This window comes from Octopus bimaculoides, chromosome 9 (assembly GCF_001194135.2).
Source record: "Octopus bimaculoides isolate UCB-OBI-ISO-001 chromosome 9, ASM119413v2, whole genome shotgun sequence".
NCBI classification, from domain to species: domain Eukaryota; kingdom Metazoa; phylum Mollusca; class Cephalopoda; order Octopoda; family Octopodidae; genus Octopus; species Octopus bimaculoides.
The window spans coordinates 17,418,611-17,438,981 of NC_068989.1; the positions used below are offsets into that span (position 1 = coordinate 17,418,611).

At 35.8% G+C, this 20,371-nt stretch overlaps 1 protein-coding gene across 1 annotated transcript in view; it reads right to left on the bottom strand.

Moving 5' to 3' along the window:
- LOC106872609 (HEAT repeat-containing protein 3) overlaps positions 1-20,371 on the bottom strand; it is a 41,552-nt gene that overhangs the window by 18,498 nt on the left and 2,683 nt on the right. The window contains exons 2-9 of the mRNA XM_014919648.2: positions 19,275-19,362; positions 17,035-17,135; positions 16,741-16,850; positions 13,205-13,348; positions 10,016-10,161; positions 8,371-8,415; positions 5,650-5,706; positions 3,671-3,715 (exon numbers count right to left, since the gene is read on the bottom strand). Of these exons, the coding sequence (XP_014775134.1) occupies positions 3,671-3,715; positions 5,650-5,706; positions 8,371-8,415; positions 10,016-10,161; positions 13,205-13,348; positions 16,741-16,850; positions 17,035-17,135; positions 19,275-19,362 (736 nt within the window). The remainder of the gene's footprint in view (positions 1-3,670; positions 3,716-5,649; positions 5,707-8,370; positions 8,416-10,015; positions 10,162-13,204; positions 13,349-16,740; positions 16,851-17,034; positions 17,136-19,274; positions 19,363-20,371) is intronic.

Below are 20,371 nucleotides of genomic sequence, written 5' to 3' on the forward strand. Positions count from 1 at the left end.
TATATATATATATATATATATATATATATATGATGGGCTTCTTCCATTCTTCCAGTTTCTGTCAGCCAAATATACTCACAAGGCTTTGGTCAACATTTATCCAAGGTGCTAAGTGCTACACTGTAGGAATGAACCCAATACCACATGACTGGGAAGCAAGCTTCTTAACCACACAGCCATGCCTATGCCTTCTCTAATTAACAAGTAGTCACATACACACCTGTTATCTATCACCACTTTGCATCCTGCAAGAATCGTCAATATCTACCCAGATATACCTGTGTGAAACATCTCTGAATCACTCTCTTTACTCTGGCCTACAGGAGATACCTGTCTGTATCCCAATACTCCTGCAATATTTCATCTTCCAAATCCCACACAAAACACTTGGTTCAATCCTTCTGCCTCACAGCTGCAACTGTCTGGAACACTATTTCTGCAAATAATGACATACAGATATTCAAACTGAACACCAACCACAACACCATCACCAGTCTAGACTATGGCTTGTAGAGGTCATGACAGCCACACAGCTCCTTCTTAGCAACATGATTAAGCTCAAAACAGTTGTTATATAGCTTGATCAAATAGACCAATGTAAGTAGTCAATTGAACCACTAGATGCAATCTTACGACTGATAGCTCTGGATATGCCATGTAGTGGAGTGTTGCATTCTTGTCCTGTTTGTCTCCTTTTTTTTTTTCTAAATTAAAGTGGTGCCCACGACAGAGATAATCTACTGAATTCAATTCAAAAGAAACAACTGCTTCGCATCACTTACTGGTGCTGTGCAATCCAGCACACTATAGGAGTCTAATGATGCTATTGATGCAGCTGTCAATGTTATTATATATTTATATATACAAGGCAACCTCTATATCGTTACCTAAATTGCAAGAAATAGTAACAAACTTCTTCAAACATAATCTTAACGTCTTAAAACTGGATAAATATACAGAATAACTTAACATTCCAAGCAAAACTACAAATTTCATGCTCCGAAATCAAGGGCAGTAACTCTCTTATTTTAATTTAAAGATTTATAAACCTTAGTATTCTCGCGGTCAGACTTGCTGTTTATAGTTCATGGCTACAAATAAATATGCATGTTGTTCATTTACTGTATATTAAGGCATAACAAAATGAAATACAACACTATGTTGCATCACTATTAAATATTTCTACACGATCAGTTATATTTAATGATTATAACTTTTACAAATACTCAAGACATTATTAACCTTGCAGTAAAAATGGGGATAATACACAAATTTTTTGTTCACAAATCATATTTTAACTTAGTAAGAGTCTCATGGCATAATTATGCACAGAGCTATATATACATATATATTATAAACAATATGGTTCTCTACAGGCATTACTGAGTGATGTCATCACATTTTGTGTTATTTAATCTGAGTGGTTGCTACACTCTCGGAGTGGTTGGTGTTAGGAAGGGCATCCAGCTGTAGAAACTCTGCCAAATCAGATTGGAGCCTGGTGTAGCCATCTGGTTCACCAGTCCTCAGTCAAATTGTCCAACCCATGCTAGCATGGAAAGCGGACGTTAAACGATGATGATGATGATGGGCCTACTTCAAATTGTTACTCAAATGATGTAACAATTTGGTTACTTAGTTGGATAAAAGTTTGGTGGTGACTACAACTATAATTTAGATAAGCATTAAGGCAGTGAGCTGGCAAAATTGTTAGCATGCCAGGCAAAATGCTTATTGGCATTTCTTCTGAGTCAATGTCCTAAGTTCAAATTTTTCCAAGGTTGACTTTGCCTTTCATCCTTTAAGAGCCAATAAAATAAGTACCAATTAAGCACTGAGCTTGATGTAATCAACTAATCCCTTCCCATCAAATTACAGGCTTTGTGCCTTTGGTAGAAAGAATTTAGATAAGCACTGTATGACATAATAATGGTGGTGCCAGTTAATAACAACAAACTTCACCCTATGGCTCGAATTTGACAAAAGCTTGGCTGCAATAGTTTACACATTTGTCTTCATCTAAAGCAGGTGTCACGGCCATAAGAAAACTTTCATGTTATGAAAGTATTAAAAATGATCTTTCATTTTGGCTTTTTATAATACAGGATTTGTAATAATGCCATCAAGGTATCCTAAAACAAATTGATAAATGCTGAAAGGATCAGATACTTATCATGACATCAACATTTAGACAATCTGTTCAAGGTTATTCTCAAAGATTACAGGAGTCAGCTTGTTTACACAAACTCAATAAATTTGGGACTCAGAAAGAGAACATAGATAAAAATATTTCAAATGAGACTCATACATGGCATGCAGTAATCTAAATATCATGTAAAGTATTATGTGACCCAAAATATGATTTATTCATTGAATTCATTCAACAGTTTGAAATGATTTTTAAATTCCAGATGATTGTAAAAAAAACGAAAGATGAGAATAAAAAGAATTTTGATGATGTCACTGTTTTACATGCTAATAAAAACAACTATAAATCTTGTTTCAAATATTGCTTTTGTGGACGAAAAGCTTGATAAATTAATGCAAAGTGATAACAGGATAGATGCAGGTGAAAGGGGTGTATTAACTCTTGTAGATCAAATAAAGAATGACACAAATATTGATAGGGACCAAAGTACAGAATCAGTCTATCAAACTGTTAATGGCATTCCAGACTCAATTAATAAACACTGGTATTTTATAACTGATGCAGGAACAAACTGTGTAAGACACAATTCACAAAATTAAAGTCATCATTGCTGTCATCATCATCATTTTAGGTCTATTTTCATACAAGCGTGGGTTGAATAAGTTGTTACTATCCAAATCATTTATTATTGGGAACCATGACCTACATATATCAGAAGATCTTATTTTTCATTTTCAGCTTAGACTCTAAGACTGGATAGCCCTCCATCAACCACATTACAGACTGTCAACAGCAGCACTTGAGAGGTTGTCGTCTTCTCAGTAAGACAAGATTAAAGGAACTTTTAGACCCTATTCTTTGTCCACACTTTCATTAACTATTGGGTCATCCCATAAATCATGCAGTTTTTTTATATATTTCTTTTATTTTTCAATATTAAGACAAACAAAGTTCTTTTTTTAATCTAAAATATACTCTCCTTCATTTTCTACAATGCTTGTCCATCTATCTGGTAGACTTGTAAGGCCCCTCTTCCACTGCAGAATAAATGGTAATCAGATGGGGCAATGTCTGGCGAATATGGTGGGTGGGGCATCATCTCCCATTCAAACTGCTCTAGCATTTGGAATGTCATCCTCACTGTATGTGGCTGAGCCTTGAAACCAAATATGGTCATTTTTCTTCTGGTGCTGACTTAAGGTTCTCAAGCTGCTCGCAGTATATCGCCTTTGTTTTCATCTCGTTTGGGTTTAAAAGTTCAAAGTGGACTAAACCTTTCATATCCCACCAAACAGATAACAACACCTTACGTAGGTGAAGACCTTCTTTAGCCTGGGGTGCTGGTGTTTCTCCCTTCCCTACCCACTGTCTTTGTCACTTGACATTTTTATAGAGAACCCATTTCTCATCACCAGTCACTATCCAGTCCAAAAAAGGTTCAGTCATGAGACATGACAGCAAAGGAGAACACAGATACTTTTTCTATGTTTTGCATTATAAATCTTGAATAATTAATCTCACCTTGTCAACTGTCGGTTCTACCTTTTCAGGAGCTGTTCCATTTGTCTGCAATTCATATAGAAAGTAATATAACAAACCTTTACTTTTAGTAATAAACTTGAACTAAAATGTTTATCATATTCTCAAATAAAATCTGCTAAAAGATATTAATTTGAAGAACTGATACAAGAGTTCTATTCTATAGTGAACTTTTGAATTACTGCAATTCTAACATGATAAACTAAATGAATGTGAAAATATTATTATTATTATTTCGAAGCTTATTTAAGAATAACAATGAAATTTACACTGATGGATAATTCAATACTGACAATAGAGTTAAGTTAATTCTAAACTACACGTTCACTGGGACTTTACGACAATGAGCTAAGTGTCTATTTTCTAGGTTAAAATCAAGACTATATTAAGCCTTAAAAGGCTACATCTCTGAATAAGGTGATGTGCTGCAGACCTATACAACTCATTTCGCTATGGAAAAAAACAAAGTAAGATTTCAATTAAGAATGATGACAAAAATAAAGGACTCTAAATGATTTTCTTTGGTATTTGCTTTGCAGGTTTAGCCAACTTCCGCGAAGTCACAGCAGAACAATTTCCATCTAGTGTCAGGTGGCTGTTGTCCTTTTAAACTCAGACCTGCCTTGATCAAGTAAACCACCGATCAAAGATATTCCAGTCATGATTCTATTTTTTTTTTTTTTCATTTATACCTTTGACCACAATGTCTGTGTCATTTCATTTTTTTAAGATGTAATATGAGAGTGATTTAGCTGTTATTTCTTGCATGATGAGTGACCTTATACATGCTTTCTTGATGGTCAGCCAACTAAGTTACCAAGTATTTTGCTTCACACGATTTTTATTTTTATTAATTTATTATTTCTTTTTGTAATTTGACTCTTATCAACAGATACTGCAGGAAGTCACTTAAAATTAGAATGTTAAAAATAGCTATTGTTGTAGTGAGACATTAGCAAAGCTTTAGGCAAGGCATTGTACATACTTTGGCAGCTAAAATGTAAGAAAACAAAGAGAATGAATCCTCTACACATTGAACCCACTGGAAATCTGATAGTTTACAGAGGCAACATAAAATTATCATAAATGTGAAGCATTACCCACAAAAACTTTTCCAGTGAACAAAAAAAAAATGTTATAATGAGATCAAGTGAAGACAGTAGCTGAACAGATAAGATATCAAATTACCATTTAACATTGTGAATTCTTACTGACTGCTCACATGTAGTCTCTCATCTCTCAATAGTACACTTAATTCTACGTTACCTAATAAGAAATGAGAAACTATTCGGAAAAGTTGCCTTGCAATAAACTAGTGTGTTATCCAAAAAAGAAATTTGTCACTTATTTAATACAAGAAAAAACCAGATTAAAGTGCTGACTGTATGAATTTAGACTAGTTTATGAGAGCTTATTTTATAACAAATTAAAATCAATTACTGTATATAATTAGACAAACCTCATCATCACACTAAACTCAAAAACCAGCATCCAGTTTATTTGAGGTTAGTGTGGACTGGATAGATTTGCAGTATAAGATAATTTTATTCTTCACAGCCCTCTGATATGATTATGATGTGCAACAATTTCAGATTGAACCTTGGCTCACGTCTATCCCATGCAACCTTAATTACCACTTCATGAGAACTAATACATAAATGGTAAGTAATACACACAATAATATACATACATGGCAATTAATACACACATGAGGAAGTAACAGGCACGTGGTAGCAACAAGATAGAGTGATGATCAATACCACTATTCAGTATAATGGATGTTTTAACGTTCATTTACTTCACATTGCCGTAGCTTGCACCAGTGAACTGATTCAAATATAAATAACAAGATTTCTTACAAGCAATATTAGTAAAAATTACCATTCTCACACACAGAACCTACTACATGTAATACAAAATATTTTTAGAAACTGACAAAGCCATATTGAAAGAATTCTTACTTTGTTGTTAACATCTAACATCTCTATTCCTTCTGCTTCGGATGTAGTACCATTAGACTGTAAATACAAATAACAAATATTGGTACAGGGGAAAATATTTCTTCAAAATATTATCTAAGTGAAATTAGAATTGAAAGATTTACAAAGAAGGTGAGTTAATGAGGTTTCAAATTGTTCTTAGAAATTCAAAATATACTTATTAATTATAGGTTTTAATTTGTGGCATAAGACTAGCAAATTCAGGGGTGAGGGTAAGTTGATTACATTCTGGCCCAGTGTTCAACTGATAATTATTTTATTGGCCCCAAAAGGATGAAAGGCAAAATCAACGTCAGCGGAATTTGAACTTAGGACATAAAAATGGATGAAATGCCGCAAAGCATTTTGTCCAGGATGCTCACAATTCTGCCAGCTTTTCACCTTTACTTATTATTAACACATATCATTGACAACTGCTTCATAAGATTTGTTTGTACTAATTCCTGACAACAATATTTGGTAAATCCCCCCACCCCACCCAGTATGTCATTCAACATTTTCTTGTTAAACATTTTCTTAGGAAAAATACAGTTCCTTTAATGAATTATTTTGCATCATCAAATAATGTCCATTTTTCATGCTAGTATGGATTTGACAGTTTGACAAGAGCTGCACCAAGTTCCATAGTCTGTTTTGGTTTGGTTTCTGCAGCTGAATGCCCTTTCTAATGCCAACCACTTCAGACAGTGTACTGGGTGCTTATGTGGTACCATCACCAGTGCTTTTTATATGGCATCATTACCAATGCTTTTTGTGTGGCATCAGCACAAGTTTTTTTCATGTGGCACCGGCACCAGTGCTTTTTACATGGCTCCAGAAAACAATCTTAGAAGGAAGTGCCAAGCATCCCAATCAATATCAATATCTATAGTTTATCATTTTATTTAAAAAATAACATAAAACCACAGTACTTCTGATACTGGATTTTAGACATTTCTCCAGACTGGTATCTGCGGAAATTGTTTTACCAGCTGGATGGCTTTCCCCATTGTTCACCATTTAACTATGAATTGGATACTGAAATTGTTGTAAGTGTAGAACAGTGACATAAGTAGAACTGAGTGTTATCTCAAAAGCACAACAGAAGAATCATCTGAGAATAGAAAACATATATTGAGAAAGAGAGAGTCATTTGCTAAACTTCATCTTATCAGCCAGTGGAGTGCTAACAGCACCATCCGAGAGGGATCACTGCCAGAGCAGTGGTCTCGCACCAGTGCCATATAAAAAGCACCATTTGAGCACGATCATTTCCAGCTGGCACCTGTGCTGGTGGCATGTGAACCAAATATTGAACTGACTCCAGTGCAGGTGGCACGTAAAAAACACCATTTGAGCGTGTCTGTTGCCAGTACCGCTGGACTGGCCCTCATGCCGGTGGCATGTAAAAAGCACCCACTACACTCTCAGAGTGGTTGGCGTTAGGAAGGGCATCCAGCTGTAGAAACTCTGCCAGATTAGATTGGAGTCTGGTGTAGCCATCCGGTTCGCCAATCCCCAGTCAAATCGTCCAACCCATGCTAGCATGGAAAGTGGACGTTAAATGATGATGATACATCCATGAGTGGGTGCTATGACAAACTAAATTCAGGAAACTAAATTTAGGAAGGGCATCCAGCTGTAGAAACTCTGCCAAATCAGATTGGAGCCTGGTGTAGCCCTCTGGTTTACCAGTCCTCAGTCAAATCGTCCAACCCATGCTAGCATGGAAAGCGGACGTTTAACGATGATGATGATGATGATTTCTAACCTCAAATTCTCTCGTTATTTTGTACCTTTTACAATATAAACATAATATTATATTACGAAGCATTCAAATGGTCGTGTTTTGATTGACCAAAATTAGGTCAGTGTACTTGTTTATCTCCCTTCACCTGCACTCTTTCACTGTATAATACCAATACCCAAGCATATATTAGATCTACTTTTGTTACATTCAATAACGTTTCTATCATTCCTTTGAATATTATAATGAATCATTACTAATAGACTAGAATAGGTATATGAAAATGTTCCCTATACCAGAGTAGGAGATATCTACAGAATTTTTCCTATAGCAAAAGCTATAATTTCAATGTGTGAGGTTTTTGGATACTGAAAAATATGTGTGCAAAATAACTAGTATTATGTAGTATTCTCTCATGCTATTAAGGTGGCAAGCTGACAGAATCGTTATCATGGTGAACAAAATGCTTAGTAGCATTTCATCCATCTTTATATTCTAAGTTCATGGTCAACTTTGTGTTTCATCTTTTCAGGGTTGAGCACTGAGGTTAATGTAATTGAGTAGTCCCCTCCCACAAGATTTCAGACCTTGTGCTTATCTTAGAAAGAATTCTGAATTTAGTTTGTCTATATATAAAGATGCAGGTACCAGTTAGAAGATCTTTGTCTGAGAGCTAAATTAACCCATGGCACCTTATACAGCTTGACAGACAAAGCTATTGAAATATTTACCTTGATCATGGATACAGTGCCATACTGGATATGGACCATAGAACAATCAGTTCAATATGCTAATTAGTTCAGCCAATTGCCACCATCATAACAACATTACAAATATAAAAACAAAAATGTCTCAAAACTAGATTAGACCAATAAGTTAATGTAATGAAACAACTGGTGGAATATGTGGAAAGCTTAATACAGCATTACTAATGAAGATGAAGAGAGAAAACTTACCACTTCAGCTATTGGCATCATTGCTTCATCCAACACATCAGTTACCTATAATCAAAACAAAATCACAATTACTGACATCAAACAGGAAATAATCGAAGACAAACTTATCATTAAAAAGGAGGTTTATCTTATGCATGCTTGCATGTATGTATGAACACACACACACACCAATTCTCCCATTCAATGTGAGGGTATACCCCGACACATCTTCACCACCATCCTTCTTGTCTTCTAACTGGGAAACCATGTATCTCCCTGACAGCAAGACACCTGTTTCTATCCCCTTATCATACTTTAACATTTCATCACTTGACATAAAGTCATCTCATTCAATACTACTCAAGCCTCCACCCCTCAGGTGAGGCATCCTGTCTGGCAAATTACTTGGTACCATGTAAAAAGCAACCAGTACACTCTGTAAATTGGTTGGCATTAGGAAGGGTATCCAGATTTAAAAACAATGCCAAAGCAGACACTGGAGCTTGGCACAGATCTGTGGCTCACCAGCTGCTGTCAAACCGTTCAACCCATGCCAGCATAGAAAATGCATGTATGATGATTATGAAGATGATGATGATATATAGCTAATCCTTTCAAATCTATCACATCATCTAAACATTGTTTAATTTTATACTCCTGTGATGCTTGTTTCCATTTAACAAACAGAGAATTACAGGAGTGGTAGCTGCCATCAATCAAGTTAACTATATTAACAGAATAAATAATTTTGTGCAAATAATCTTGTACAATGGCAGTATTTAGACTGAAGATGTTAGAGTCCAACAGTCCAGTAATTAATACCTCGACTGTTGATACTTCCAATAAAGTCTCCAGAGATAAACACCAACAACAGCCAAGCCAATGAGGAAACATCTATGTTGCCACTCAACCTGCAAGAAAGAGCAATCGAATTTCCCTCAAAATAGCATGCTACTATTTTAAAACAGCAAAAACATATTGGACTGTAGTATGAGATGCTTGTGACTGAAATATTTTTAATCACTGAGAGCTCAACAACAACAATAATAACAACCACCACCAGCTATAGACTGACTGTGAATGAGATAAACTATAAAGAAACTTGTTGGCAGCAGCTTTATCTCATATCCAAGAATTTAATTTCTTCACTGATTGCTTCCTTTATGGTGAGAGGCTAAGTAGACCAATTCTTACATTGAAGAGTCGATGGCATTGACTGCATGATAATGTTGGTGAAGGATGAGATTGATTTTGTTGAGCTTTTCTCTCCTGTTGTTTGATTCCTTACTTTCCTCTTCTGGTGGCTTCAAAGATTTTGGTTCCAATGATGATGAAATACCACCTGTTGGTATGTCTCAGGCTTGGGTTTCAAATGATTTAGGCACAAGTCCAGTGACTTTCAGTGTTATTTTGAGTTAAGGGTTCTTTAGCTTCCAAATTCTTCTTTTTTGGATTGGTCTGCTTCTTGGCATCCTTCTGGCCTCGAGCCTAAAGTCACTAATGATTAGCCTAAGCTGGGGGGGTCACTGATTAAGACTTAACATAAAAGCCTTGACTCTTCCATTCTCACTACATGCCCTGACCATTGAAGATAGTGTTCAAAGTCCTATAAAGAAACTACATCAATATTAAACAGAAAAAGGAGAAAAAAAATTAGTTTGCTAACCTGTAAAGCAATCACTTTATCAGCTTCTGATACTAAATGTTCATGTGTGTTTATTGCCAGCACATCAGCAATTGTGGAGAGGATAGGAGAAACAAGATGACCACTAGCAGTGCTCAGTTGGTCTCCAAACACATTCACCAAGAGACCTATAAAATATTACAAATTTAAAACAAAAAAAAAAAATGTCTTTTCTGGTGAATTGTTTGGAAAAATATCTTATATCTTTCATACATTGAATAATAACATATCTCACTTTATGATACATTAACAATATCTCATTTTATACATAACTTTATGACGTACTAGTGTATCTCACTACATACCGGTTTTACTATAAATATAAAAATACTAAATGTACTTCAGTGTTTCATCAGCTGCTTCTATTTTACAACTACTTGTGACAATTGATGGTGATGGTCAAAGTAGGATGGAAATATGCACTTTGACACTCCACAAATACTAGCAATTCAAATATGGAGTAAGACTGGAAGTGAATAAAACAAAATGATATACTATGACCTAGGGCAACACACAATGACTTCAAGGTTTGTGATACAATAATACATTAGAGTATGTGCTCAAATACTGATTCAGGGATACATATAATATATTCTCAGCATCCAACTCATTCCTTATATCTAATCATTTGCCACACAACTCTCACTCAGAGCACTTACCTACACATCCATCTTTTCAGCTTCTCCATCCTATTTTCTTTCATATTCACATTGTACCTTGACCTCACATTTCTCCCCCCCACCACCTCTCTCTCTCTTTCCAGGTAATACAAGCCATATGTTCACCTCTTCAGTAATGCATCTGCTCTTCTATCCTAGTTACCTATTCCTCAATTCTATGCCCTTCTCAGTTAAGGGGTCTTGTCTTACAGATACTTAGAGGCCTCACCATACAGGTGCCACATAAGAAGCACCCACTATACTCTGTGAAGTGGTTGGTATTAGAAGGGGCATCCAGCGGTAAAGACCAAGGGGACATGTGGAGGCGCATGGCTTAGTGGTCAGGGGTGTTGGACTCATGATCATAGGATTGTGGTTTTGTATTCCTGGACCAGGCAATGCATTGTGTTCTTGAGCAAAACATTTCATTTCATGTTGCTCCACTCTACTCAGCTGGCAAAAAGGGGTAACCCTACCATAGACCAGCATCCCATTCAGGTGGGGAATATATAAGCCATAGAAACCGGGAAACTGGCCCTTATGAGTCTATCTGACTCAAGAAGGAACTATTTTTTTACTTTATCAAGCTAACATTAGAACTTGGCACAGCATTCTAGCTCATCTGTGCATGTTGAACTACCCAACCCATGCCAGCATAGAAAAATGGAAGTTACATCATCATCATCATCATCATCATCATCATGCATGAATGCATGATGATGATGATGATGATGATGATGATGACCTAACCTCCCTTTTTCCATGCTGGAATGAGTTTTGTTGAATACATATAGTTAGATCCTGTCCAACTGACCAACCCATGCCAATATAGAATACAGACATTAAATGATGATGATGATTGTGGTGGTATTGTTATCTGGAGGAAGAAGGGACTGTGCCAATGCCCATTTTCCAGCCCCTCAGAAACTATAGAGACTGTCATGGTTAACATTTCTTTTTAAACAGGTGCCAGCCAATGGTTGCAATAGAGACATGCAGGGAAAGAAATCCAGTGCACCAACATTCTAGGGAAGAATTATTAGAATTAGTGCAGAGTCTGAGGTAGGTTGGATACAATGTGGGTGACAAGAAAAGAATGGATGAGTTGCAAGTCCTTGAGAGGAGGTGGTACAAAACCAGCTCACTTTGAAAAGCAGAATTTACTGTATAAGTAATAGAAAAGGTAGACGGATGTGATAACATGTCTGCAGGCCAGAGATTAAAGTGACTTAATGTTAATCTGTTAAGTGGCTTTTCTATGAATGTGATCTTTAGATGATTGTATAGAAGTAGCACTGTCCCTAATAAGGAAGCAATACTCCGAGCTGAGGCAAGTACTAACTCTGAAAAGGAAGGTTAGCCTTTATAGTTAAGTTTTGATTATGTTCATAAAAAGAATGCTTCAATTAATGAACAACTGACACATCAACCAGAAGAGAAGTTTACAAAAGAAATGGGTAAAGAAAATTTCACAATAACTGATGGAGGATTCAACAGGTACAAAAAGTAAAAGGATACTGTGTACAAGCACATTCATGGTGAAAAAAGAATGTGCTGATGTCTTATCGGCTAGTGTAGATCATGACAAAATGGCCAAAAAATTATTGATGAATATTATCCTATTTACAATGCAAACAAAACAGGGCTTTATTTTCATGCAGTGCTTGAGCATCGTTAATTGTTTAACCCTTTAGCATTTAAACTGGACAGGTCTAACCTCTCACACCTACTCTACAATGCCATTCTAGAAATAAACAATCCATCATTTAAATCTCAAAGGAATGCATGATTAATTCAAAACAATGTAAGTAAGCATTACATTTGACAGAATGCTAAAGGGTAAAAATAAAAATAGCAAAGGAATTAAACCTTCAAAATAACAAATGACAGTTCTTTGTTGTGCTAATACGAAGGGATAGAAATGAGTTTCTAGTGATTGGAAAAAGCAAAATTCTTTAGTGGATTAAAGGGCCATTGAATAAATCATCCTGTCCACAGACAGAATGAAATGATTGTAATGGATTTGAACTCCCAATAAACCATAAATAAGGAATAAGATGGGTTGGGTGCAACACCTACAATGTATCAATCTAGTCAGAAGACTGAATCAGAAATAAATTCACCATAATTCTAATGAAATAATGGCTGCAGTGTTTTGATTAACTTTAAAAATAACCAATTATTTGGAGTTATAGTAAAACAACTAATTTTTTCATAATTAAGATGGTGGTTAGAATATAATGTAAATTGAGATAAAAGTTTATAATTATATGTGAGTACTTTAAAACGAGAGGTTTTATATTATAAAACCGGGAGCAGTTTCATGTGGCTTTGTATCAAAATAGCTAAACTGGATCTCAGAAGAGAAACAAATCTAGACCAATTTCTTCAAAAAGACTACAAAATAAAACTTTTTATATTTGATGTGTAGAATGAAAAGGAAAGAGTAAAAGACAAATTATTGTAAATTGAAATGATGCAAGCTGATATATATATATATGTGGTCACATACCTGTAGCTACAGCACGCAAAAGTAAAGCATCCATTGAATTTGTGTTAATAGTTGTCAAGGATTGGATCTGAGAGAGTGGTTCATCATTTTGTAGATATGTGCATACTTCAGGGTTGCTATCAGTGACAGTGTGTAAGCAGTGAGCTGATAGAGTAAAAATATGTAACCTTGTATAGTAATGAGCTGGTCATAAAAATCGTATATTATATCATACAGCAATAAACTGGTATAATAAAGAAATTTCATGACACTATACTGTATAGTAATGATATTATATTACAACATATAGTTATGAGCTGGTCATAAAGACAATGTTACATGATGCAGCAATGAGCAGGTGTAGTTAAGACATTACAATACATCATACAGTATAATGAGATTACATTACATCATAAATTGGGCTGGTATAGTAAAGATATTATACCGTTCTATATTTTAAAGATGAGGAATTATGGAATTATGTACAATATAAACTAAACTTGGCTTGCGAAGACCTGTTAGGGCAAGTGAAATCGAAATCGTGATGGCACCTGTACCAGTGGAGTGCTAAGAGCACCGTCTGTGCGTGATCATTGCCAGAGCAGCTGTCTGGTTTCCGTGCCAGTGGCACGTAAATAGCACCATTTGAGCGTGTTTGTTACCAGCGTTACCTTACAGGCACTTGTGCCGGTGGCACATGAAAAAACATTCGAGCGAGGTCGTTGCCAGTGCCGCTGGACTGTCTCCTGTGCAGGTGGCACATAAAATACACCATTTTGAGCATGGCCATTGCCAGTACCGCCTGACTGGCCTTCATGCTGGTGGCATGTAAAAGCACCCACTACACTCTCAGAGTGGTTGGCGTTAGGAAGTGCATCCAGCTGTAGAAACTCTGCCGAATCAGATTGGAGCCTGGTGTAGCCACCTGGTTCACCAGTCCTCAGTCAAATCGTCCAACCCATGCTATCATGGAAAGCGGACGTTAAACGATGAAGAGGATGATAATGATTTACATTGGACAGATAGGTGTCCTCACCTTGTTTGATTACTGGGGTACTCTGTTCTCATTCCTAAGATTTTTAATTTTCTTTTTTTTTTGCTAATGTTATTGTTATTATTTATTCAAGTCACTGCCTGGAATCAAACTCGGAATCTTGGGGTTATTAGCTCGCGCTCTTAACCAGTTTGCCATATAGATGTGGGCAATTATAGAGTGAATTTTAGGGCTTATAAACCTATCATTTTTGTATCTTTCCTTAATACCGGTTCCCATATTCTACTCATATCTGTTTAGGAGGTTATTGTGTCCTAGCATATGTGCTGCCTCTTTTAGTTTTCGTATTTTCCAGTGGTGTTCTCTGTCTATTATTTTAACTTCATCCCACAGGAGGATAACAGACAGAGAACACCACTGGAAAATATGAAAACTAAAAGAAGTAGCACATATGCTAGGGCACAATAACCTCCTAAGCAAACCGAGTGCAGATATGAGTAGAATATGGGAACCAGTGTTAAGGCAAGATAGAAAAATAAGAGGTTTATAAGCCCTAAAATTCACTCTATAATTGCTCACAGGCATATAGCATAGTGGTTAAGAGCACAGGCTACTAACCCCATGATGCCAGGTTCAATCCCAGTCAGTGACTTGAATAAATAATAATAACATAGACAAAAATTTTTTTTTAAATTTGGGTTCGAAGGCTGGAGAGTACATCAGCTGAAAGGCTGTGGTAACAACAAACAAGGTGAGGACAACTATCCATCCAATGTAAATACTGTAAAGATATTATATCCAAATAGAAAATTGTGTAGCAAACACGATATATGACATTATATAGTACGAGCGAGTAAAAATATTAAATGACATCATATAGTAATGAACTAGCATTAAAGATGTTATATAACATTATATACCAATAAATTAGTCACAAACATCATACCCCAATGAGGTGGGATATTAAAAATATATTACACTATGCAATAAATGGCAGGTAAATGTACCTAACATTAAACAATAAGCAGGTAAAGTGTAAAAGCAACCAGTACACTCTGTAAAGTGGTTGGCATTTGGAAGGGCATCCAACTGTAGCAACCATGCCCTTCAGCTGGTCAGCTTCTGTCAAATCATCCAACCCACACCTGAATAGAAAGTGGACATTAAATGAGGATGATGATGATGATGATGAGTGTAATGGGTGCTTTTATGTAACCACCGGTATCTATCACATAATACAGTATAATTACAGCAAAGGCTACTGGAGTAATGTATACACCAGTTAAGAAAGATATATTTCACTTCAAGTTAGAAAATGTTGCAATTAACATCATTTGAGAAAGTAAAGATTCCTCAAAAAGATCAGTTGTTCAAGTAAGTAATTTACACCAATAGTATTACACATAAATGCAGACTGCAACACATCTAAGACAGATGGTAGAATTCTGCTATATGACAATACAGATTGTGCTAGATAACAGTGCTGTTTGTGGAAGCATATTCAGTATGTTCCAATATCTAATCTTAATGAATTCTCTGCAAGGCTTGGTGTCAACATAATCGCTTCCTTGCTTAATCACAACTGAAGCTAAAAGTTTCACTATGTTTATAACAATGGGTGCCAAGATAAAGCTATGGGTGCCAAGATACTATGAGTGCAAAGCTACAGCTATGGATGCCAAGTTATAGCTCAGAGTGTTAAGGCTGATAATGACCGCAAAGGTGCTATTTGTAGTTAGTGAAATATAAAAAGGTAAACCATAGATATAAGCTACTAATATATAGCTTAAGATAGAGCAATGAGCAAGTAGAACTGTTAGCACACTGAGTAAAATACTTAGTGGCTTTTCATCTGTCTTCAATGTTCTGAGTTGAAATTCTGCCATGGCTGACTTTATCTTTCATCCTTTCAGGGTCAATAAAATAAGTACCAGTTGAGTGCTGGGGTCAATTTAATCGACCTACGCCTCCCTCTAAATTGCTGGCCTTGTGCCAAAATTTGAAATCGATATATAACTTCATCATCTTCGTCGTTTAATGTCCGCTTTCCATGCTAGCATGGGGTTGGACGATTTGACTGAGGACTGGTGGACCAGGAGGCAACACCAGAATCTAATCTGATTTGGCAGAGTTTCTACAGCTGGATGCCCTTCCTAATGCCAACCACTCAGAGAGTGTAGTAGGTGCTTTTACGTGCCACCGGCACGAGGGCCAGTCAGGCGGTACTGGCGACGGCCACACTCAAAATGGTGTATTTTAAGAGAAAATAATATGGCTTTAAAAGAGAAGGACAATTCAATAAAAGTCTTGTCCAGTGACACAGCACTGGTTGTAACAAAGTTTGGGTCAGTAGTCGAGGTTACAACTTTGCAAATATTTTGTATCTCTCTTCAGAATTTATTTAACCATTTAATGAACATTGTAAATAATGAGATAGCTTCTATGATATGCCAAAAGCGTATATCTCAACTGAGATATAACACTACAAACATTGTTATTATATACCAACTGTGGATATTGATAAAAGAAACACTTAAAAAAAAAATAGATCAGAAACACTTACCCACAGCAAGTACCAAAGGATATCCATAGATATTGGGGTTCAAACAATACACAAGGGGATGGGCTAATTTTTCTTTGTTGAATATTTGAACAGCTGTCTCTGAATTTTCACTGTAATTAAAGTAAACAGTTTTGAAAGGCCCATGATGATAGGAAAAAATATTTTAAAGCAATGTAAAAGTGTTTTGTATCTTTTAAATATCACAGAAACTAAAGACAAACATAGTTGAAAAGTAGATGAAAGAAAGCAAAAGTGAAATAGTTATGATACAGAACATAGGAATGTGGAACTAACCATAGATTCCATAAGAGATGAACAGCTTGAATAAATGTATCAGTTTTTAATTGAGCCAACTTTTCATCCCATAATTTTGAAGGTTCCCAGCCAACTTCATACTAAAAGGTAAAAATAACATTCAAGAACAGTATTTTATAGAAAAGCTATGATGGCAAACTACGTTTCATCAGTAAACCATCAAAAAAATGACAGAGCTTATCTGAGCACAGAATAAATTATGCAAACACAATGTGAATAAATGAGTGAAGAATGATGACATTAGAACAATCATGTCAAGGTACTAAAAAAAGGAGCTTAGCTGAGGTAAAAGGGTCATTAGGTAATACAAAGAAAGTGAGAGTGGAAAAACATAGCTGTCATAGTGCTAGTGTAAAGTCTGTAAGACAACCTCTTCATGTGTGCTTATACATATTCTAACAAAATTGTGCTGGTGCCATGAAAAGAGCACCCATGCCAGCGCCACATAAAAAGCAACCATACCAGTGCAATATAAAAAGCACCCACATCAGTGACACGTAAGAGGCACCCATACCAGCACTGTGTAAAAAGCATCTACGCTGGCACCACATAAAAGTATCTGTGCTGGCACCACACAAAAAGCACCCAGTACACTCTGTAAAGTAGTTGGCATTAAGAGGAGCATTCAGCCATATAAACCATGCTAAAACAGATGACTGGAGCCTGGTGCAGCCCTCCAGCTTGCCAGCATGTGTCAAATTACCTAATCCACATCAGCAAAAAAAAAGGACATTAAATGATGATGATGATGAGATATAGAAATATCATCATCAGCTATGTGCCCTCCTTGTGTCCAGGGGTTGGCTTGCCAAGACTCTCCAGTCTCGTAACTAGTTGCTTCTATTTGGATATCACTGGTATTTCTTTGGCATGATACATGATGGGACCCAATCCCTTTCACAATGACTGGCCGATGTCACCTTTTGTATGTGTCTTGACTAACCCAGTCTTATGGCATGTCACATACCCCACTGTCAAACCTTCAAGTCCATTGACCTGTTTGCTTCTTCTGCATTCTTTGGCATGCCAGGATTCATGTATTTAGGGATAGACATTCCCACCCATGAGCACAGTCCCTTGGCTTCACACACAGAGTTCAGCTGATCAGGCAAAGCCAAGAATTAGGGATGGGCTATGGTTGTACTCTGCTGCAGCCTTCAAGTCATATGTGACTTAGATGCAAGGAAAGAAAGAGATAAACTTCTTCATATTCTTTAACCCTTTAGTGTTTAAACCGGCTGTATCCAGCCCAAATATTCTACACGTTTTATGCTCAAATTGGCCAGAACCAGCTTCTCACACCTACCCTGCAATGTCATTCTAAAAATAAGCAATTACATCTTTCCTATCTTGAAGCTACAAAATAATAACAGATAAATTTTTTTAAATGTGAATAAATAAGGGTTACTTTTGACAAATTAATCTGAATGCTAAAGGGTTAATACAAATTCTAAGATATAAGTACAGACATTGGTACATAGTATATAAATAACTAATAGAGTTATTTCAAAATCATAAAAGGAGTAAGTTGCTAACTGAATGTGTGCTAAGAAATTATGACAAACACTTCAATTTGAACCAGATTCAACAATATGAAACTGATTGACCTGCCAGGAATAGCAGCCAAATTTCCTTCATCTTACACCTTATCATCTTGGAAAGAAAGCACATTAGATAGTTAAGTCCTAGGAATGCTACGCCTAAGAGTATGACAGGCCAGTCATGGTTGGAATGTCATTTATCATAGGACATCAACTCAGTCAGGGCAAACCTGGGATTAAACAACAAATTTATACCTGGTTATAGTTAAGTCCTGTCAACTAAATTTATAGGTCTAGAAATATTTACAGTGTAAATATAACTGGCATTATGGTCACTCTCCTTTGCAGGTATGCTAGCTACCTGGTGGTGGATGTCTTGTACATGGTCAATTCATCTTAGAATAGGCTGTAGCATACCTGTCATTACATGTAACCCATAATTAAAATCTGAATCTAATGACATAAGAACAGAATGAGGCAACAAGTGGCCTTCTGGTTGTGTAAGATCCCACATGTAATAAACTATGCCTCCAATTAGCACAAAGACACAATTTTGTAATTTACAGCTATTGTCAATTGAATCAAACTCACTACAATAATAATAATGAAAAGTAAATTTAATTCCAGGGGAGTTAGAACTCAAAATACAGAAGTTGATGCATCATTGAATAATCTTACCATCTTTAATAAACCAATAACCATAGTTAATACATCACTGTTAACCATTTTCTCACAGACTGCAACGCCTCCATCAACAGAGAGATTTCTGAAAAAGAAACAAGAAAGAAGTGATTAAATATATGGAAAAGATAAAAGAAAAATATTAGTGATATCAGATATTAGGGTGTTGGACCACAGAGGAGAGCTGGCGCTATCATTAAGCAGTAGATTTCTCTAATCCATGTTAATATGATTCAAGTAAAAGTATGTTAAAGATAGCAATGATAAAATTTTAAATGTGATTTTTGTTACTACAGAGTCAACTATATTTAACTTGTACTCATAGAAGCCCTAAGCACTTAAAAATATTTTGGTGACCTCCACATATATGTAATTCAAAATATAAACAATAATAAACCATAAAATGAATTTCAGTTTTTCAAAATGAAACAAAACTAACAGTATGATGGAAAATAATGTATACTCGCACTTTATTCATATTTGAAAAGTTTTCTTGCAAAGTTTTTGATCAGATCCTCTCTATGACACTATGAAAACTTCAAAATTATATTTCTGATCATATAAACCACTTCATATATTATTTTGGCAAGTTTAAATTGATTTCTTCTGTGTTGTCATCCATTTGTCATTTCTGTGGTGCCCCGTTTTCCTTGATTCCCTAAGAACATGCTAATTTTGCTTAAAGGTTAACCCAGGCCTGTTTGTACTTCATTTTAGTGATATCACGATGGAAGGCAAGGCTATCTTTGATGGGTCAGAAACTCAGAATACAAAACACTTAATACTGCTGACGGATCTATTTTAAAACGGGGGCCACATTTTTCATTAATGTTTTACGTAGTGTTTTTGGTACCGAAAGACTTTCAAACTTCGTATACTTATCTATTTTGTGTTATAGAACAGAAAAATATTTTTGTATTCGAATTTATTTCATGTAAAAAATTGTCTTATTTCGATAATTTCAACCAATCACTGACAAGTATTCAGTTGTTTACATTTACTCCTTTGGCTGATTAAGCGGTGTAAAGCGTATTTAATCTCCATACCTTCGTTTTATTCGCTTTTTTCATTTTAAATTTGCTTTAACCCTAACC